The 22,453-nt window shown below is 45.5% G+C and overlaps 1 protein-coding gene across 1 annotated transcript; it reads left to right on the forward strand.

Annotated features, from left to right (window-relative positions):
* Positions 1–105: 105 nt before the first annotated feature.
* On the forward strand, positions 106–5,756 carry LOC308609816 (NUT family member 2G-like). Its single transcript, XM_081259116.1, has 5 exons — positions 106–773; positions 1,730–1,858; positions 2,899–3,091; positions 3,655–3,780; positions 4,784–5,756. The coding sequence occupies exons 1-5, from the start codon at positions 118–120 to the stop codon at positions 5,627–5,629; spliced, it is 1,950 nt and encodes a 649-aa protein (XP_081115242.1). The 5' UTR covers positions 106–117; the 3' UTR covers positions 5,630–5,756.
* The last annotated feature ends 16,697 nt before the right edge of the window (positions 5,757–22,453 follow it).

A 22,453-nucleotide genomic window follows, 5' to 3' on the forward strand; every position in this document is an offset into this window, starting at 1 on the left:
CCTCAGTCCCACTTGCCCATTCTCCTCCTCCATTCACTCCTTTCCTTTGCCTCAACAGCATCTGCAGTGCTGGGAACGGATGTCACCATGAACCCCGGTGCCTCCTTGTCTACTTTCATGGCAGTGTCCTTTCCTCCACCCATTCCTGGCGCCCAGCACTGGCCACCCTGGGAGCAGCACCTGCCACCTCTCATCACCCCCGCATTCCCTCCTGGCAGCAGCCTGCGGCTGCCAGCTTTCCCCAGGATGCCTTTGGTGGCTAATGGTGGCTGTGGCCCCAGTGCCCCTGGGGCTTGCAACTTCACTGTACAAGTCAGGTCACAAGGGAGGCCAGTGCAGGCCCCCCAGACTCAGACCTTTATCGTTCCTCAGGGCCCCCTCAACTGGAGCGCTCCAGGGGCCCTCAGCGGGAGTGCTGCATGTCCTGCACCCATATTCTTAGCAACCCCTGCGATGGAGACCATTGTGACTGCTCCAGCTGTTGGAGTTACTCAGGCTGGCAAGGGAGGCTGGACCCCAGGCTTTCCTCCTCAAGCTCCACCACCAGCTGCCCAGATGGCCCCTAACATTCGCCCAGTGAACTCTGGGCCATGGCCACATGGCACTTCCAGGGAGGGCAGCCTGGACACCAACCAGCCCTATGCCTCGCAGGAGGACTGCTCTAACCACCAGAGCATGTACAGTAACTTCCGACGGTGGCAGCGCCTCAAGCCACTGGCCCGGAGACACCTTCCCCAGAGTCCTGATGCAGAAGCTCTTTCCTGCTTTCTCATGTGAGTGAACGCTCAGGGGGTCATGAGCTTATCGGAGCTCTTAGATAAAGAGGAACTGGGGATGGACTCGCAGGTTAGGTTTCTAGGGATACTGGAAGCGAGGTGTGAGGGCGATGTCCACACCACGAAAAGGCACACTGTCAGTCATACGGGCGAGCCTGCTAGTCCACGACATTATGACTGAAATGTGCCTTATCTCAACTGACCCCACCCCTCTGTGAGTCTAGCCAGCTTGCTCTTCCATGATTCTCCTGGTAATATGGCCTGAAGACTTGCAGTCAGAGAGGGTCGTGGTGTAAGTTGAGGAGCCAAGGAGTGGATGCCACACTCTCCTGTGCTGACGTCTCCTTTCATACAGCACTTGAGTGTACGTGGCCGGGGGAGGTCACTTCGGAGAAGGGGGAGGAGCGCGGGGCCCAGGAGAGCGCTTCATGCACGCCTCGACTTTGTTGATGTGGAGAATTCCACTAGGAACAGGGTGATGGTAGAGCTCTCCTAAGGGCATGGGCTCTCTCCCACTAGAGTTGTGAGCCTGGCAGGCATTTCCATCCTAAACCTGCGGTCCCTCGTAAAAAGGGGACAATCACACTTCACCTTCAGAGGACCGTGCAGAAGACTCCTTGGGCTAATCTATGAAGTGTGAGCAGATTGCCTGGCACATGCCACGCCTCATTGACGGTGATTTTTATTATGAAAAGGCAGCCTTGAAGAGGAAAAGAGCTCCCCAAGGCACAGTGTCCCAGCTCTAGCCTGGGAGTGGATGGTCATCCTCGAGTGAGTGTGAGGCGGTGACAGCCGTAGCCGGGAAGCCTTGTCTCTGCTCTCCCAGACACCTGCCTCTCACTCTCCTGTTGCTCAGTCATGCTGTGTTGAGTGATGTGTGGTCCACATTGGTGGGTGGGGTCAGGCAGGTGGGGGCTGGGCTGGGCACAGAGACTGTCCCCGAGTGCTTACAGCCCAGCGCTTCGATCCCTGGCCCGCCTGAAGCCCACCATGACACTGGAGGAGGGACTGTGCAGGGCCGTGCAGGAATGGCAGCACATTAGCAACTCTGACCGGATGATCTACTACGAGATGGCGCAAAAGTGAGTCAGCGTCCTGGGCCCAGGGGCTGCGTGGAGGGTGAGGCGAGTGGGTGAGGGCAGGGTCTGGCCGTGGGGGTGCTCATCAGAGAGGACAAAGGAGAAGGGCTGTCGCTCGGAACGGGGGGCCCGCAGCCCAGAGGCCCTACAGTCCTCCAGAAACCCCTCCCTCACCTTGAGAGTTTGGGTCTTCTGTCCTTCCTCCACCACGAGCTCTGCCCTCCCCTGAGTTTGACCTACCCTTGCCCTCACATGAAGGTCTCAGGACGGGGCAGAGTGAAGCTGTGAGTCCAGTAGGGGTCCAACTACGGCCATATGGGCTGGGCTGGGCAAAGAGCTCCACCCGCCAGCCTGCTGCTTCCTTAGTGGTGGCTGGCTGGCGGCCACTGACATAGATTTGGGACCCCCTCTCCTCACGAAAAGTGACCTGAGTGGGTACCCTGGCATCCCTGAAGAGGCTGGGGAAGCCAGCTGTCATCAGCCCAAGGGTCTCTGGCCCTTCCAGTGTTTGCTCCACGGTCATCCCCTTGGTTTAAGAAACAAAACCAAACAAACAAGCACCTCTCAGAGGAAAGGAAGGCCTGTCCTCTAAGCTCAGCATCCACATCGTCCAGCCTCTCCTGAGCCCTGTCTCCAGGTCTACGTTCCAGAACTCTCAGTCCCAACCCAGGGTCCTGGATTTGGGCAAGGACCCCTGTGGGGAACACATGCCTGTTCCAGCCTCTGGCTGTCAGCCCTTCATGTGGCTCTGGATGGGGGGCATGGGGAGGGTGCCCCCTGGGTCAGCCACGTGTCCCGTTGACCTGGTTCAGTGCAGCGACCTGGCTCTATGCTGTTGAATGCTCTCCAGTGCTGGTGAGGCAGGAAGGGTCCCAGATCTTGTATCAGTTCCAGGAGCAGCTCTCTGCTGTGGACAGCACCTCACAGGGCCTTGACAGCCCCAAGGCACATCCTCTCCCAATCCCTCATTCTTGGCTGCCTTTGTTGGGCTCCAGAACCCAGGCCATTTTCTCAGGATGGCCTGTGCCTCCGTCACACCCCAGGTTCATGCAATTTGAGGCAGAGGAGGAGATGCAGATCCAGCAGTTGCGGTGGATGCAGTGCGCGCAGGGCCTGCCTCCTCCAGCCCCACCGAAGCTGGATCCTCGGGGGCCCCCAGCCCCGAAAGTGGGCCTTCAGCCAGCCACCCAGGTTCCCACTGGAGTTGAACGCACAGGTAACAGGGGCCCAGGGTTGGCCACTCTTCCCATGTGGATCATTTTCCTTCAAGACAGGGGCATTGGTCTTTCAAGCAAAACAGCCACCGAGGCGGGGGGTGGGGGGTGGGGTCTCAGATGCCCTTTGTTACTACGGGGTATTGACTTGGTCAATCTTGTAACTTCTCTCACGCCTCCCTGTCAAAGGACTGTACACAAAGTCTGCCTAAGAAGTGGGCTTGATGGGGACACCCCTGGAAAATTGGAGGTTCCCCACTTCCTTATATGTGACTCTCTTAGATGCCCCCTTACCTCCCCCCTCCAACTGTGCATGAAGCTCCAGGTGGTCCTGACCCCCCCACACCCACATCAATGTCCCCCAACAGTGCCCTCACCAGTGTGCGCTCGGTGGTCAGGAGGTGGACCGGGAGCCCCTCACCTTCCTTCCCTTCCTCCTGCTCTGCCGCAGCCTGTGCTCCCAGGATGTCCGGCCCCAGGGCCCAGCCCTCCTGCCCGAAGCCACACGGGTCCCAGCGACCCCCGGAGCCCAAGGCACCCAAGGACATTCCACCTGAGGCTGTGAGGGAGTATATGGACATCATGGAGGCGCTGGTGGGGCCCGTCCACTCAGCCACAGGCGACTCAGATGCAGAATGGGGAGAGGACGGAAATGAGCTGCAGCAGGAAGAGGACGGCACCTACTCGGACCCGGATCTCTTAAGCTATATCGACAAGCTGTGTTCCCAGGAGGACTTTGTCACCAAAGTAGGCTAGGCCTGGAGACTGGGGTCTGCAAGATGCCAGGGCATGGAACTCTCAGCACCCAAGATCTGGGTTCTGCTCAGGCCGTTGGGACTTAAGCTCAGCTCCTTGTTCCTGAGCCTGGTGTTAGGGGAGGTTTACGCAGATGTTTGTGTGTACATGTTTGTGTCTATCTGTGTGTATGCCTTTGTGTCTGTGTCTGTGCCTCTGTATATGTGCTCTTTTGTGTGTGACTGTGTATGTGCATGTTTGCGTGTGTGTGTGTGTGCGCGCTGACCATCCCCGCCTTGTGGAGGAGAGTGGGGTGGGTCTCTGCTTTTCACTTTCCCTCCTGGCCTTCTTGTCTCACAGGCCACTCCTGGCCGAGGATGCTCACAGCCTCTTCTTTCTGTTCTAGGTGGAGGCAGTCATTCACCCTGGATTCCTGGCAGATTTGCTTTCCCCAGACCCACAGCTGGATCTCTTGGCCCTAGAGAAGGAGCTGGAGCAGGAGGAAGGGCTCACCCCCGAAGAAGTGAGACAGGGGAGGGAGAGGGACACTCAGGGAGCCAGGGGACCCCACGGGAGGGGGACCCCAGGTGATCCAGGGGACAGGGGAACCCAGATGACCCAGGGGAGCCAGAGGAGGGAGGGATCCCCGGTAGAACAGGGGACACAAGGGACACTCAGGAAGACCAGGGCACAGAGGGACCCCAGTGAACAGGGGAGAGGTAGGGCCCCAGAACAGGAGGGCCACATAGCGCTGTCCATCCCTCCCCTGCCTGGGACACCTGGCATGGGGAAGGGCCCGTTCTGGGGTGGGTGCAGTGCAGGGTGAAAGGAAGGAGAGGATGGGGAGCCGGGAGGGGAGGGAAGGTCACAAAGCTCGGAATCAGTTGCAGGAGGATGGCAGGACTGCCACAGTGTCTGTATTTGGATTCGAGTCCTGGGGTCGCCCGTCCCCTCCTCCCCCACAGGGCCATTGTCCCACTGCCCAGTGCTCCTCCTCTCACACGTGTGTGTGGAGCCGTCACTGTCCTCCTCCCTCCTACCAGCTGGTGCAGAAACGACTCCTGGCCTTGAAAGTGTGCGGGCAGCCCCGAGTCACAGTGCACCCGGAATGGCCTCAAGTCCTTCTGAGTCCGACGCCGGCCAAGGTGCCCAGAGGCACGACCAAGACCCCCATCTAGGGGTCAGTGATGAAGCCTGCCCACCAGAGATTGATTCTGAGGCTCTTCATAGGCTCATCCAAACAGACACTGCCCTGTGCAGGCCCAAAGTCTTTGTTCCCTCTGGAGGACATCAGGAGTTCTCTATATTCCGGCCCGTACGGCTCTCCCCTCCCCAGGGTCAAAGGCGCACCGGCCCTCTACTGAGATCCAGGGATGCGTCTGTTCTCAGAAAGGCCTCTCCCCTTCGGGAGGCCCGAGTGCCCAGGGACGGGTCCAGTGAGAACGAGGAGGTGCTCCAAAGCGTCTTCATCGTAGACTCTCAGCATATACTGGTGCCTTTCGGGATGTCCCTCAGTCCTGCACATGTCTCAGCCCTGGCTTCCTCTGGAGGTTGGGGGGCCCAGAGTGCTCCCCAGTCCCCCTCCTCTCAGAGAAGAGGCCTCAGCCCAGCTCCACCAGCCGCTCCCAAGTCGAGGAAGCGGGCTCTGTGTGGACGCCCAGCCGCTGCTGAGAAGCTGCCCATCCCCGGGGCTGGCCTCGGCGTCTCTGGGAGGCCAGCCTTGGCTCTGGGGCTGGCTCGCCCCTCACAGCTGAGAAAGAGAAAGCGTGACCCGTTTGACACAAAGAAGCGTGGGAAGAGGAGGAAGAAGCACTGCAGCCAGTAGGGAACAGCTGGGCCGGCCCTCCAGGGCGAGGCCCCAGGGCAGCCCCCTGGGGAGCCTAGGGGCTCCTCCTCCTCCCAGTGCTGATCCTGGATGATGTGGGGGGAAGGGAGGGGGGCAGGACCACCAGGGTGGGGAGGGGGAGCGGGATTGTGGGGGGGTTAGGGAGGTGGGGGAGGTGGGTGTGGGAGGAGGACCTTTGGAGTGATGTATGTAAATTGTCGTGGGAAATGCTCTCAGGCCACTGTCATCTTGTTGGTGTTGAGCTGCTCCACAGAGAGCGATCCTGAGAGGAAGGAAGGATGAGGGAGGTCACAGGAGCTCTGGGTCTACAGGTGGCCACACCTTTCCTCCACATAGACAAGGACTCCTCAGGCTGCCCCTGGGAACGCACAGCTCTCACTTTCCCCAGGGACCCCCTCATCAGCCCCTTCTCTAACGCCTGCTTGGCTAGGGGCCTTCTGGGGCATCTGTACCGTCTTCTGCATCCCTGAACCTTCTGGGGAGGCAGAGCTGCTCTTGTGCCTTTCAGCCCTCTGGACACTCACCAGTTTCTAGGATGGAGCCTGGAGACAGCCCTTGTCATTATGGAGCTTCTCTCTGCTTTCCTCATGTGGCCAGACGACGGCGCTGGGATGACCCTCCGCTCATCCAGGGTTTCCTGTGTGGGTGGCCTGACCAGAGACGAAAAGTCTTGGCCATGGGGACGGGACCGTCTGCCTCATCGTAGCGGGAGCATCCTCTAGTCCCACTGGGATTATTGCAATGTGGAGAGTGGTGGAGGCAGCTACCTCTTCATCCCAATGAGGATGCAACAAGGGGAATGGGTGTGGGGAGATTCATGGGGCACCCGTTACAGGTGTGTATAAGGGAAAGGACAGTCGGGCCCCTTTGTGGAACTTGTGGGATGTCTGTGCAGCAGCATCTCGTTCAACTGAGGGAGGAGGACCCATGTGGCTGTGGCCGTGGGGACTGGCGTCCGGGGCCTCCGGGTCTGCAAAGACACCCCAGAGCTACTGTCCCTTCCCTTTGCACCCATGGCTGGACGTGTGTGTGCACTGGTATCAACACTGGTTTGTATCCCCATAGGAAACAGGTCCTCCTAACAAACTATGACCACGTTTCACAAGAACAGCTTGCTCACAGGGGCGGCAGGGGGTGGGAGAGGTGTCTGTGGCCCCAGATCTGAGTGGGAGCTGGGATCCATGCTGAGGAGTGTGGAGGCCTCAGTCACCGTCCTGTGGGTGTCGGCAGAGGCTTCGAATCATCAGAGCAGGGGAAATGACCCCCTCATTAGAGTGAGACGAGCAAACAATGAGGGGCATGGGGTAGACCCCCGCTGTCTCCCAGAAGTGCCTCCCCTCCCAGTCCGCTTAGCCTCTGTCACAGCCTGTGCTGGCCCACCTCTGAAGCCCCTTCCTCCTAAAGCACTGAGATGCTCTGATCTTTTATGGACCTGCCCTGGGCCTCACCCCCCCTTCCCTGCTGGCCAAAGGCTCTTCTCCTGCTTCTGACTTCTGATTCCTTCCCCAGGACCCAGGCAGGTGTTAGGACAACAGAGATTCCCTGAACATGACCCCTACACCACCAGCATGCAAAACTGGGGCCGCAGGCTTCCACAGGTGGCATGACTCTCTGCTGGACCCTGCAAAGAGCTTGGAGAAGAAAGGGGCTCATGTCTCTCCACCTCCACAGAATCTGTAGGTCAGCCTCACAGGTCCCCCTCTGTCCAGGTGGGCAGCACATATGTGCTCCCAGCCTTCCTTGACCCTTTGTGAAAGAAAGTTTTTGCAGCTTAGTAGTCTGATATTAGGCAAGGTGTCTCAGGGCTTGTTCCTTTTGAAGCCCTACAGGAGAATCTGTTTCCTTTCCCCTTCTGTCTTCTAGAGGCTGCCTGCATTCCTTGGAATTAGTCCCTTCTTCCATCTTCAAAGTGCATCACTTTAATCTCTGCTTCCCTCATCACATGGTCTCTCCAACTCTGACTCTTCCTGTGTCCCTCCTACACAGCTCTTTGTGTTTATATATAGCCCACCCAGAAAATTTAGGATAATCTCTTCATCTCAAGATTTTTTACTTAGTCACAGCTGCAAAGTCCATTTTTCCATACAAGGTAACGTGCACATATTGTCATAGGAGGGGTTAAACACGGACGTTTTGGGGGAACCAGAATTTTCCCTACTAGAAGGAATCCACAAGAATACCTACCATCAGCATCCACATGAATAACAGACTATGACCAAGTGGAGTTTATTCCAGGGATGCAAGCCTTGTTCAATGGTAAACACTCACCAATGTAATCTACCAGATTGAGTCTAAAGAGGAGACACGTACTGTTACACCAATTAACACAGAACAGGCACTGAACGAGATTCAACGCCCCTTCATATTAAAAGTGCTCAGGAAACTAGGAATAGAAGGTCACTACCTCAACCTAATAAAGAACCTCTACAAAAAACCTACTTCTAACATCACATGAAATGGTGAAAGAATGAATGCTTTTCCCTGAGTTCAAAAACAACGTTAGAAGGTCCACTCTTATCTTAGTTTTCAACTTAGTACTTTAGATTCTAGTTAGTGTAGTACAGCAAGAAAAGGAAAAAAGAGGCATACATATTAGAAAAGAAGAAATATAACTGTCATTCTTTACAGATGACATAACTGTCTACATAGAAAATTCCAAGGAAGGTATAAGTAGACTCATAATAAATTATAATAGCTTGCTTTAGCAGGATCTCAGAATATAAAATCAATACATAAACATTAATACACAACATTGATCAGATTTCCATATACTAGTAACAAACTGAACGATTGAAAACCAAAATTTAAAACATATTAAATAGGTTCCAGTTCAAGATGGCAACATAGGAAGATCCCGAACCCACCTCCTCCCACAAACACACCAAAGCTACAGCTACATATGGAAAAATTTCCTCTGAAGAAAACTAAAAGATGGTGGAGCAACCCCTTCACATCAGGAAAACCAGAGGGAAACCACATCAAAACAGGTAGGAAAGGCTGAGACACAATTTTGCCATAAACCCCATCCTTGGTGTGGAGACACAATTAGGAAGGAACTCAAAACCTGGAGCTTCTTCCTGAGAGGTGAAGGGTATGGACCCCACATTGGGCACTCCAAATTTTAAGGCTGGCACCTGAGAGATAGACCCTCAAAACATCTGACTTTGAAGACCAACAAGCCACATCCCATGAGACCCACAGGGCTGTGAACTGAGGAACAGCTCTTAAAGGGCCTGTGCACAGACTCACCTGTCCCAGGGCCAAGTGTAGAAGCAGCCCTTTGAAAAGCACTCTGACTTTTGGTGAAAGAGACTCACTTCCCAATTTTAAAGCATTAATCTGAGGAACAGGGGCCTGCTGGAATACTCCCCAGGGACAGAGGCTGGCGGGTGCCATCTTCCTGCTCTCTCTCTGCCTTCATAAAACTGAAAGGTGCCATCTTTTTTCCCCTTTTTCCTTTCCTGCAGGTGACACCTTTGTGCTCCAGCCAGCTGGCTCCTTCTTCCCTGCTCTTCCTCTGTCTTGCTATATATATATATATTTTTTTCTTCTTTTCTTTTTTTCTTTTCCCTCTTTCCCTTTATTCAAATGGTGTCATCTTTGCACTCTTCCCACCGCCTCACTCAGCCAGTAAGCATCATCTTCACACTTTCCTTCTGATGTGCTCCAGAGAGCCAGAATCTCCAAGACAGGAGATCCCATTTTTGTGGCCTCCACTCAGGGGATGCTCCTTGATCACCTGGCTCTGGAGGCCAGGAGGGATTTCTTTTCTGGGTCCCATGGGACTGTAACAATTGGAGAGACAGTTCTTGGCAGGATACCACCCCCAGGATGTACCACTACACATCAGACTGAGACACAGCCCCAGCCTTTACATGAAAAAGGCCTATTTGCTAGTAGGGACAAGACTTAAGAGCAGGCTTCAGGTTCAGCACACATCTAGACGCTATGGATGTGCTCTCGGGGAAGGTAGGCTGGGGGTGCCATCTCTCCACCCTCACTCTGCCTTACTACAGTTCACTGGTATCTCCCAGAATGGAGCTTGTACACTTATCTGAAGCACTGTTTTCCTGTGACTGCTCCCCAGGGAACACCTTCAGATGCTTGCTTCTGGGGCGCAGCAGGGCTTCCACTTGCAATCTCACAAGACTAAATACATTTGCATTCTTTAAAAGCTGTTACCAAGTTTTCTGGCTTCCTATCAACCTGAATCTCGGTGCTGCCTGAGATCCTCCACTTTGGGTTGCTCATTTGTCTTGGCACACCCTCAACCGCTGGGATGGTGTGCCAGGTCTATTAAAAATAAACTGCTTAGACAATCACAAAGGTTTGAGAGGCAACCAAGAGTAGACAGGGTTAAACGACAAGGTTCATCTGTCACACAGCTCTTCAAGACTGGGAGATGTGGCTATTTCACTTAATGCATAGAAACCAACACAGAGAGTCAAGCAAAATGAAGAAAGGGAGGACTATACTCCAAAAAAAGAACAAAATAAAACCTCAGGAAAAAATCTTAATGAAATGAACATAAGTAATTTACTTGATAAAGAGTTCAAAGTTATGGTCATAAAAATGCTCACTGAACTCAGAAGGAAAATGGATGAAAACAGTGAGAACTTCAACGAAGAAATAGAAGATATAAGAAAGTTCCAAATAGAAGTCACGGAACTGGAGAATGCAATAACTGAACTTAGAAATACAGTAGATGAAGCACAAGAAAGAATAGGTGAACTCAAAGACAGGTCAGAGGAACTCATCCAATCAGAGAATAAGGAAGAAAAAAGAATGAAAATAATGAATATAGCTTAAGGGATTTATGGCACATCAAATGGAATAAAATTCACCTTATAGGAAACTCCAGAAGGAGAAGAGAAAAGGGGGCAGAAAACATTTGTAGAAATAATATCTGAAAACTTTTCCTAACCTGGGGAAAGAAATAGACATCCAGATACAGGAAGCCCAGAGAGCTCCAAAGCAGATCAACCTAAAGAGATCCATACCAAGAAATATTAAAATTAAAATGTCAACGTTAAAGATAACAAGGGAATCTTAAAATCACCAAGAGAAATACAACTTGTTATATAACTTGTTATATACAACTTGTTATACAACTTGTTATATAACATCAACCTAAAAAGCTTCTACACAGAAAAATAAACAATCAACAAAATGAAAGGGCAAGCTACAGAATGGGAGAAAATATTTGCAAATCATGTACGTGATAAGGTGTTAATATCCAAAATATATAAGGAACTCATACAATGGCTATATCTATATCTATATATATAGATATAGATAGATATAGATTTTCAAACAATTCAATTAAAACTTGGGCAGAAGAACTGAATAAAAAATTTTCCAATGAAGACATCCAGATCACCAACAGGTTCATGAAAAGATGCTCTACATCACTAATCACCAGGGAAATGCAAATCAAAACTACAACGAGATATCACCTCAAAGAGACTAAGAGGTAACAAATGTTGACAAGGATGCAGAAAAGGAAACCCTTGTGCACTGTTGGTGGGAATGTAAATTGGTACAGCCGCTATGGTAAACAATATGGAGTCTCCTCAAAAAATTAAAAAGAAAACTACCATACATTAGCAATCCTGCTTTGGGTATATATATATCCAAAGAAAATGAAATCACTATTTCAAAGAGATATCTGCACTCGCACGTTCATTGCAGCATTATTCACAATTGCCGAGAGATGCAAACAACCAAAGTGTCCATACATGGATAAATGGATATAGAAGATGTGGTATGTACATAGATGGAATATTATTCAGCCATGAAAAAGAAGAAAATCCTGCCACTTGCAACAACATTTATGGATCCTTGGGGCATTATGATGAGTGAAATAAGTCAGAGAGAGAAAAATAAATACTGTATGATGTAACTAAATTGTAGACTCTAAAACAGCCAAACCCAGAGAAACAGACAATAGAATGGTTGTTGCTAGGGGTTGGGGTTGGGGGAAATGGGGAGATGTTGACCAAAGGGTAAAATATCCAGTTAGCACATGAATTTCTGGGAATCTAATCTACAGCATGGTGATTGCAGTTAACAGAACTGTATTATATACTTGAAAGTTGCTAAGAGAGATCTTAAATGTTCTCACCAAAAAAAATGCTATTTATGCGAGGTAACAGAGGTGTGTTAACTAGCTCCACTGTGGTAATCATTTCACAACATGTAACATACCAACAGGTTGTACACCTTAAACTTACACAATGCTATATGTCAATTACATCTCAATAAAGTTAGAAAAAATACAGAAAACAGACTGTTGCATAACATTCAAGCAAAAATACTAGTTTGGGACTGCTTTTTCTTGAATTTAGTCATTGTTCCTTCCTGAATCTGTTTTCTATCACATGATAGCAGACTCATACAGGCAGCTTACTTCTGATCAGGCGCAGCCAAAAAGAAGCAACTGATGGTATATGGAAGTTTAGGGATAAGCTATGAGATTTCTCCCTTTCTTCCTCTACTTTGTGAAGATTCTCCAGCAGCAACTGTGTAACTTCCACGGCTCCAACTCCAATGAGACAGAACTGCTATGGTCTGACATTGATGATCATTTAACCTGGCCCTGGACGCCTTTACAACCCTCTCCTTAACTTTGCCTTTCCAGCATAGGGGTACAAGTAAATTCCTGTTCCTACTAATCACTCCATTATCTAGGTGGCCCTTCTTTACTTCTCAGAAGTTTCATCACTGGTGTTCTTAATACCCTGTATTAAATTTATTTGCAAAGACTTGAAACAATTTCTATTTTATTTGTTATGGGCAAATACAGTATAATAAAATTTCCAAATATTAGAAAAATTAGAAGACACATGAAATCTCAAAATGGGGAAATGTTAGCCACGTTTAGGAAGAAAATGTACTAATATTATTGGAGGAGAGAATTCAGGAATTGGGAGATAACACTAATGAGTTTGGAAGGTATAAGACTGTGGAGAAGTTTGAATGGTGGGCTTCATGCCACAGGAAATAGGGAGGGATTCAAAGTTCTATAAAGATTGTGCTCACTTCAGCAGCACATATACAAAGTTTTATAAGATTAATCTGAAAGTGGTAGGCAGTTTGGAGTATGCGATGGAGTGATGTCAAAGAAAAATTGCACCGGATGGTTAAACAGGCAAGGAGTACTTTACTCAAGATGATTCTGTAATAGGGGAGAGAGACTGAACTCCGTTCTGCTGAAACAAAAGGCATGGAAGTTTTTAGATGCCAGGATGAGCTGTAGGAAAAATAGTAGAGGATGCTGGGGAAGAGGTTGGTCAATATAATTAGACCATCTCTGTTTGCTTTGGCTCTTATCAAAGTTAGGCTCCTATACTCCCCACAGAGACTGGGAACTAGGGGCAATACCTTTCTTGAAGGTTGTATTTCAAAGAGCTGACTCCCAGGTCCTTGAGAAAGACATTTCTGGGTTGGAAAATTATCAAGTGACTAGGAGAAAATTTACATCTCAAAGGGGCAGGGAAAGAATTTATAATTTCAAGCTTCTTAAAGTAAATGTTTTCAGAAAAGGGAGGTTAGGGGCCTATGGTAAAGAAAAATCCTGTCTGAAGTTTAGCCAAACTGAGGGACACATTAAGGCCATCTTGATCAGTAGTTAAAATTAGCATTACCTTCAGGAAGGTTATTTTATAAAGAAAAGCAATGCTTTAGGAACTTTCTCAGAAGAATCAAAAGTAACTGTCTGCTAGTTAGATACAGGTCAGGAATAATGAGAAAGGGCAGTTACAAAGTAAACTCAACTAATGTTCTCTGTGTTGTAGCTTTAATAAAGATGAAATAAGTAGAAAAAAAATAATCCATTGGTACACGGTGAGAGCCAATTGGATGGACTGCCCAATTAGAAATACTTCTTTATTTTCTAGTCATTATCAGTCAAGGATTAACAAACCTACTTTTATTAGATATACTTCTGTATAGGGATTGAGAAATATCAATTATTTAAACTTAATCACTACTTTATTTCTGTGAGATTTTTAAAAATATACTTTGGGGAAAAGTAATGGAAGAGTGATATAGCACTAAAACATTGAAGTGAATGACATAATAAGATCCTATCTTTCTCAATTTAAGGAGAAAAAAAGGGAGGGCAAAAGAAATGGGCAGAAAGTAAGTTTACCAACCAGTCATTGTGTCAAGTGTTTTCATATATTTCTCTAATTTAATACTCACAAAACAATGAGACATAAGGAAGATATTTATCCCATTCCATAGATGAAACTCTATTTACAAAGTAATATATCAACCATTTGTAGAGCTGACCCTTGAATTTAAGGCCTTACGTCTGTGGAAATGCAAGAGCCAAACCCTGCTAATACAAGGTGCTTAGAAGAGGTAGACTTCAGTGAGCAGGAAAATCAGAGCATGCGTGAACTGATGACAAGTTTTGCTGATCTAGTAGCTTTGTGAGATTTGTCTAGATTCAAAGGCCCTTGCTCTACTAAACCATCAAATTAGAGGTGGTCTCCTTCTGAAACAACCAATGTTTGCAGAGCTATTCAGACTTTGGGTCATGGTATTTTTTCAAGGATTAACTATTATCACTGGCTTTTCAAATTTTAACTTTAGAAAGTCCTTGCTTTTGTTGGAAGCAATGTTAAATTTTTTTTTTAAAGTAACGTTTTATTTTATTTTATTTTATTTATTTATGGCTGCGTTGGGTCTTCGTTGCTGCGCGGGGGCTTTCTCTAGTTGTGGCGAGCGGGAGCCACTCTTTGTTGTGGAGTGAGGGCTTCTCATTGCGGTGGCTTCCCCTGTTGCGGAGCACGGGCTCTAGGCCTGCGGCTTCAGTAGTTGTGGCACACAGGCTCTAGAGCGCAGGCTCAGCAGTCGTGGTACACGGGCTTAGTTGCTCCGCGGCATGTGGGATCTTCCCGGTTCAGGGCTCGAACCCATGTCCCCTGCATTGGCAGGTGGATTCTTAACCACTGTGCCACCAGGGAAGCCCGCAATGTTAAATTTTGATGCAGTTGTTTGCAGGGATGAAACTTGCGGTCGCCCTCTGGAGGCTATTCTCAGGTCCGACTAGCATACCTTAATTTTGAGAAAGAAGTCAGGTCTTAACAATTTAACAAGTCATTTTAAATGTGTGGAAATTATGTATATACATTATACTTTTTTAGAAGTTACAAAACATTGAGTTCAAAATGCTCAAAATATTTTAAAATGCTGAATTAAACGATTTATGGCATAGCATGTTTTGAATTCCTGTTCTCCCTTTGGAAATGGAGATGGTCATCATTCTCCTTTTATCATGCAATATCTATATTGGGACTAAAACCGTTATTTTTTCCTCCCCTATTATAGGAACACATGGGCAATTAGTTCTATAAAATGAATAATAAAACATATGACACAATACTATACACTCAATTACTACCAAGATCTTCCATTTTAAGTTTTAAAAAAAAATCTCTAAATTTCCAATTAAAAAATTTTTTTTTCTTTCTCTCAGAGACAAAACATCAGAGCTTACAAGAACCCTTAAAAACAGAATGGCTCAAAGGATAAAAATGTTTTGCTCCCTAGTTCATTCTTGTTCAGTTTTCTTGTAGAAGGTGTATTATACCAGTTAGTGTAAATTATACAAGCAAACTTCTTGCCATATATTGGTGACAGCTTTTCTACATAAAGTAAGCAGTTAAGGGGCTTCCCTGGTGGCGCAGTGGTTAAGAATCCACCTGCCAATGCAGGGGACACGGGTTCCAGCCCTGGTTCCCGAAGATCCCACATGCCGCGGAGCAACTAAGCCCATGTGCTGCAACTACTGAGCCTGCGCTCTAGAGTCCGTGTGCCACAACTATTGAGCCTGCGCTTCAGAACCCATGCGCCACCACTACTGAAGCCCGCACACCTAGAGCCCATGCTCCGCAACGAGAAGCCACCGTGATGAGAAGCCCGCACACTGCAACAAAGAGTAGCCCCCACTCTCCGCAACTAGAGAAAGCTCGCGTGCAGCAACGAAGACCCAACACAGAGCCAAAAATAATAAATAAATAAATTTTTTTAAAAAAAGTAAGCAGTTATGAGCTGCTATAAACCTACTGTTTCTTTACTTGATTTAAATGAATTTAATTCTTTAAATAACTGAGCAAGTAGAGAATTTAGACTCAGCCATTATTCGAGGTACCTTATACAACCAAAGTGGTATAAAAACCCTGTAACATGAAAGTGTTGTGGAGGTCCTTCTGGTCTTCTGAGACCGGGACACCTGTACCTTTATGTCCCATTTATAAATGCTCCTCTATAATGTTTGGGATGCTGAAATATTTGATGAGATAGATACCTCATGCCTATTACATGCCTTCCCTATATCTCTCTCAACTACATCCCTCTAATGAGTTGGTGCAGCTCCAAGGCTCTATCCAGTAACAAGGTAGTGTCAGGCAGTGCTTGTTGTACTCACTGGCTTTTAATCCTCCAACTGCCTTGTAATCTCCTCCTTCACACCTTGATGCTTAGAAATGGCATATTTCCTGAGGAAGAGGTCTCTAGGGAGTCCTGTATACTTGCTTGAAATGGGGACAGGAGGATGGAGGAACAGAAGGGAAGATATACGGAAGATGAATGGTTTTTTTTAATATAAATTTTTCTGCCATAAAAACTATAGGTACCAAGCAAAGCAATCAGGGAAATATATATTCATGCATTAATTTACCACTTACAACGATGAGTAGATAGAGGACATTAGATAGATTAAGGAAGTATCTAGGAGGTAAAATGGATAAGATTGATAATGGATAGGATATAGTGGCTGATGCGAGAGGTTGAACTCAAGGATTATTGTTAGGTGCCTGGTTTATACAACTGGGTGAATGGTGTCACTACACACTAAGACAAATGAAAATGAAGGAGGAGAGATTCGGCAGTTTAGGGAGACCATGAGTATTTAGCTTTATGTATATTTTAAATGAACAGATTTAGATGTTAATTAGGCAACTGGATTTACAGAATTCAGATTAGAGGTCTCAGGTACACAAATGTCCAAACTTGATGGAGTTGGTAACTGAAGCTGTGTGTTTCTGTGAAATCATATTATGAGTTCCAGAGTGAGAGGACATAATGGCCTAAAACTGAATTTTGAAGAATTTCAACATTTAATGTCTGAGGAGAAGGATACGTACCTGCAAAGAAGATAGAGAATGAACTGCCGCAGAGATGAGAAGAAAACCAGAGGAGTTTTTGGGTCAAGGAAAATCAAGTCTCAAAGACAGAAGCAAATCCTACTTACAGGTCAAGTAACTAGGAGATAAAATTTTCACATCGCATCCATGGATTTGGAAATAGCTTATGAAGTACCTTTTTATTGGAGTAATAAAAGATGGATTCTATTGGGAGTGGGTTGAAGCATGAGAAGGAAGGCATAAAGTGAAGATATCAAATATAGATAAACATTTTTAAACAGCTTTATGGAGGTATAACTGATGCACAAAAAATGGCACATGCTTAATGTATACTATTTGATGAGTTTGGACATATGCATAAACCCATGAGACAATTAACACAATCAAGGTAATAGACATATCTGTCCCCTCCAAAAGCTTCCTTGTGTCCCATTTTTTCTGTGTGTGGTAAGAACACTTAACATGAAATTGACCCTCTTAACTAATTTTAAGTGCTTAACACTATTGTTAACTATAGACACTATTTGTACAGCAGATTTCTCGAATTTATTCATCTTGTATAACTGAAAATTCATACCTGTTGAACAACAGCTCCCCATTTCTCCCTTTCCCCAGCCCCTGGCAACCAACATTCTATTCTCTGCTTCCATGAGTCTGATTATTTTAGATACCTCATATAAATGGAATTATGCAGTATTTGTCCTTCTGTGACTGGCTTATTTACTTAGCGTATTGTCCTCCAGGTTCATCCCTGTTGCCACAATGGTAGAACCCCCTTCTTCTTTTAAAGTTGAAAATATTCCATTGTAAATATATACTACATGCTTTGAACCATTCATCTGTTGATGAACATTTTGGGAAAAGCTTCTTGACACTGATCTTGGCAATGATTTATTGGCTATGACACCAAAAGCACAGACCACAGAAGCAAAAATAGACAAGTAGAACTACATCAAAATAAAAAGCTCCTGCACAGCAAAGGAAACAACCAACAGAATGGAAAGGTAACCAATGGAATGGGAGAAAATATTTGCAAATCATATATCTGGTAAGGGGTAAATATCCAAAATTTATAAGGAATTCCCACAACTAAGTAGCAAATAAACCAAATAACTCCATCAAGAAATGGGCAAAGAACTTGAATATACATTTTCCAAAGAACACATATGAATGGCCAAAATGTATATGAAAAGGTACTCAGCATCGCTAATCATCAGGGCAATGCAAATCAAAATCACAAAGAGATATCACCTCACACCTGTTAGGATGCTTAGTTTCAAAAATATAAAGGTAACAAGTACTGGGGAGAATATGGAGAAATTGGATCTCTTGTACACTGTTGGTGGGAATACAAAATGGTATATAGTCACTATGGAAAACAGTATGGAGGCTTGTCGAAAAATTAAAAATAGAACTATCATATGATTTAGCAATCCCACTTCTGAATGGATATATGTATATATATATGTATATATATGTGTGTGTGTGTCTGTATATATATATGTATAAGAGAACAGAAATCAGGATCTCAAAAAGATTGCACTCTCATGTTCATTGAAGCATTATTCACAATTGCCAAGATATAGAAAAACATTTTCAAGAATTATTTTAAAAACTGTGCCTTTGAAGAAGAGACAGTGTGGTAATTAGTAACAGAAGTCAGGTGGAGAAAGGTGAGTTTGGTTTTGCTTTTCTCTTTTGCTTTACTCTTCTTTATTATTTTTCCCAATTTGGAAGATTTTAGAATGTTTAAAAAAGATAGTGGAAAAGATCCAGATTAGAGAAGGTATTGAACAAAATAAGGATCCTTAGAGAGTGCAAGGTGATGCAATCCAAATCAGGAGTAAGGGAATTGGGTTTAGTAGGAATAGAGCTTCTGTTCTGTTAAATTACCAAAGGAGATAAAGATGGCAGCAGATGTAGTAACTCTATTATGTTAATTAACAGGAAAGTTCTCCTAATGTTTTTTCTTTTCTTTTCTGTGAATTAAGAGATTATCTCCTGATATTATAGCAAATGGTGGGGACATGCCATTTAAGAATAGTGCAATAGCTGAATCACTTTGTTATACAGCAGAAACTAACACAACATTGTAACGCAATTATACTCCAATAAAGATTTAAAAAAAAAAAGAATAGTGCAGAAAGAGAGAACAAAGTGTAAAGAGTGGGAAATGATGGGTCCAGATTAATGTAGCAGAATTAAAGGGCAATATTAAAGGACCTTTTAGGTTAGTGATCATGAATTTATAAAGGAAACAATCTAAACTATTATACACTTTACTTGGGAAGACTTTGAAAGCTGGAGATCAAGAAAAGAGAAAGCAATGGTTTGGGTTGATCCAGCATAATTAAAAGACACTGGAACAGGGCTAGGGACAAACACACTAGTAGATAATGGACATTGGAATGTAAGAGAGTAAGGGGAGATACAAAGGCATATCAGGAGAAAGCAAGGGAGTAAACAGACTTGCGTCAAAGTACTATCATAGTGGTGGGGTATTTGAACAAGTGAACTGGAATGTGAGAAGTTATTGTAAAGGGATGGCATATTTGTGTGAATAATTTTTAAAGACTATTTCTCTTTTTCCAGCTCTGATTTTTATTTTAGAGGACTGACTCCTGAAAACTCGGTTTCCCAGGATTCACTGACAACTAGCTTCCAATTAATTTTGAGTAAAGGAAGGACTGGTGAGAGTTTGGAGGAAGGGGATAGGGGAGAACCCAGAATGCCCTCTTTCTTTGAGTTGTACATACAACTGAGGCTTCGTCTCCCTCATGCGTCCAATTCCTGCTCAAGGGCTTCTCCCTCCATGTTCCCAGCACCCACCAGCAGTCTCTACATTCATTCCAGTTCTGCTTAGGGGATTCAGTCCTTCCAAACTCTAGGTTGCCTTCCTATTTCATTTGACTCCAGCTTTTATAACTTTTGAAACAAGCTCCTTTTATTAAAATCTACTTTCTAAACTTCCTGAAGCAGATTTCCTGTCCTGCATGAGTAATCCCAGGAAAAAGATGCTCAAGATGGGACTCTGGAATAAGGTTTTGAGCTTGAATGTAATAGTGACTCCATTGCCAATGCAAAGACAAGTGCTTCTTCCGAGTAGTGGAAGCAATAAATAAATTACCAGCAATATTTGCTTTGAACATATTGCCAGTTGAAGACAATACTTTTACATCTCAAGCGGCAGCGGATTTTGTCTATTACAGCAGTAATACCTACAAGCACCATGGGGACCATTAGCTGCTTCTTATAGCACCAGAGAGCTTACAAAATGAAAATGTTTACACTTAATGTTAAAAGGTGTTAGGTGTTCAAGCTCTCAGATCGAGGCATGGGAAGACACAGAGAGCCACACTGAGGGCCTTAAAATTTTCTCATGTCTTAGAGCCACACAGCAGACATGGCTGAGGATCAAGTTTCAAATCTAAAAGTGTGGGTTGCAGAATTAAAATGCAAGTTCAACGTACATCTGTGCTAAGCCTCACAGATTAATATCAGGACATTGATCAGGAAGAGTTGGGTATTAAGATAAGGATATATTGAGTATTTAGGATAAGTGCAGGTAGGCAGACTCAGATTAATATGAAAATTTTTAACCCAAATCTTCCTGTGGTTTCCTTGACAAAGGAAGCCACCCTTCTTCCTCCCCATTTGAGGAAACTAACCTTCCCTTACTTAACATATCTCTAAAGACCTCATCTAAATAGGTTAGTTTTCAAGGAAATTTCTACTTTTCTCAAGACCCACCCACATCAGCACTTATTGCATCCTAATAACTACAGTCAGATTCTACCAGGCCCCAGTAGGCAAGTATAATGTCCACCCTGGTAGGAGTTAGCATATACATCAAAAGAAATGCTATACCCTGCTAACGTGTATCAGCAGAAACCTGTAGAATGTGTGTGTGGCATATGTTTTTTTTGGGTTTTTTTGTTTGTTTTTTTGCGGTACGCGGGCCTCTCACTGTTGTGGCCTCTCCCGTTGTGGAGCACAGGCTCCGGACGCGCAGGCTCAGTGGCCATGGCTCACGGGCCCAGCCGCTCCGCGGCATGTGGATCCTCCTGGACCGGGGCACGAACCCATGTCCCCTGCATTGGCAGGTGGACTCTCAACCACTGTGCCACCAGGGAAGCCCTGGCATATATTTTATAAGTGTTAGACTGAGAAAGATCGAATATAAAGTTGCAAGGGGTTGAATTTATTATAAAGACGTTACCTGAGATTCAAAGTATTAGCTCTAGCTGATGGAATTGGCTCTAATCGTTGGCTAGTTTGGCTGACTGAAACATAGATTCAATAGTCAGCAACATTCAAAGAGGGCAAGATGCCATAATTTATCTGACAGAATGTAGACAAAGGAATCCATGTACTTAAAATGAGAATGTTGGAGTGGATTAATTATGTAAAACCCACTCAACTATCCCATAGTTATGCCCCCTCAGAGGTCACCGATAACATTCTTCTTCAAGACATTAAGACATTCTTTGATGAGAGAAATACAAGCATCCTTTTAAACCTCTGTGGCATCTGTCTTCTGTGGGCTAAAGATGACAATGCAGGATAGCACCAATGAAATGGCCCCCGTGCTTTTTAACAGGAACATTGGGTTACAAAGTAGCAGAGGTTAAGTGGTAGCATTTAACATGAGAAACAAGGTGAGTGCAGTTATCATAAAGGTCAGCAGGGCAGAGTGGCAGTATTTTGACCCAAAGTGACTTCCAGCAGTAACAGATTAATCACATTTACACTGGGAATTACATTGATGAGCAGGCTTGAACTGTATAAATGAAAATAAAATTCAAGCACAATGAGCAGAAACCTGCATTGATTTTCCAGGAATGAAAATTACAGCCTCGCCCAGACCTAAACCAGAGATCAGGTGGCTACAATAGCTTCAGGAACTTTGCTGCAACACTGTCAAAAGTATAGAGTGTGATTATTTTCTTCCTCCAGGTCTACCTCAAAGGGGTTTACAATTTTCCAGGGGGAATGTTTAGAAAGAAAAGTGGAAAACTCAGAATTTTTCAGAGATTATTAAGATAAATTTACACACCTGAGGTTCCAAAACATCACTGTGGTCTTCAGGTCATAATAGGGCTTATGGAAGCCATGTGATAATTGGAATTTTGACACAAGTTCACCTCACTAGAAATCTTGTGCAGTGACCTACACTATATTTCCCCATATCTGAATGTATTTTTGCAGTACACATACTTGGAAAATGACAGAACTCTCAACCAAGGTCAGTGCTATTAAGAACGGCTACTGCCTGACATCCATTAGGATAGCTATTATTAAAAACAATAATAAAGAACAAGTATTCGCATGGATGTGTAGAAATCTGAACCCTTCTACATTGCAGTTCCTCAAAAAATTAAACAGAACTACCATACGATCTAGCTATTCGACTTCAGAGTATATATCCAAAGGAATTAAAAGCAGGGACTTGAACAGATGTTTGTAATTTCACCTTCTTAGCAGCATTATTCACAATAGCCAAAAGATGGAAACAACCTAAATGTCCATCAACAGAGGAATGGATAAACAAAATGTAGTATATACATACAATGGAATATTAATGACCCTAAAAAGGTAAAAAATTCTGACACACACTACGATACGGATGAACTTTGAAGACATTATG

This window comes from Mesoplodon bidens (assembly GCF_964165515.1).
Source record: "Mesoplodon bidens genome assembly, contig: HAP1_SCAFFOLD_103, whole genome shotgun sequence".
Taxonomy (NCBI): Eukaryota; Metazoa; Chordata; class Mammalia; order Artiodactyla; family Ziphiidae; genus Mesoplodon; species Mesoplodon bidens.

Excerpts from the sequence above, each read along its gene's own strand:
- LOC308609816 (XM_081259116.1), top strand. The coding sequence starts at position 118 with ATGGCAGTGTCCTTTCCTCCACCCATTCCTGGCGCCCAGCACTGGCCA. Across the intron at positions 774-1,729 it reads GCTCTTTCCTGCTTTCTCAT|CCCAGCGCTTCGATCCCTGG; the intron begins GTGAGTGAACGC and ends GAGTGCTTACAG. Across the intron at positions 1,859-2,898 it reads TACTACGAGATGGCGCAAAA|GTTCATGCAATTTGAGGCAG; the intron begins GTGAGTCAGCGT and ends GTCACACCCCAG.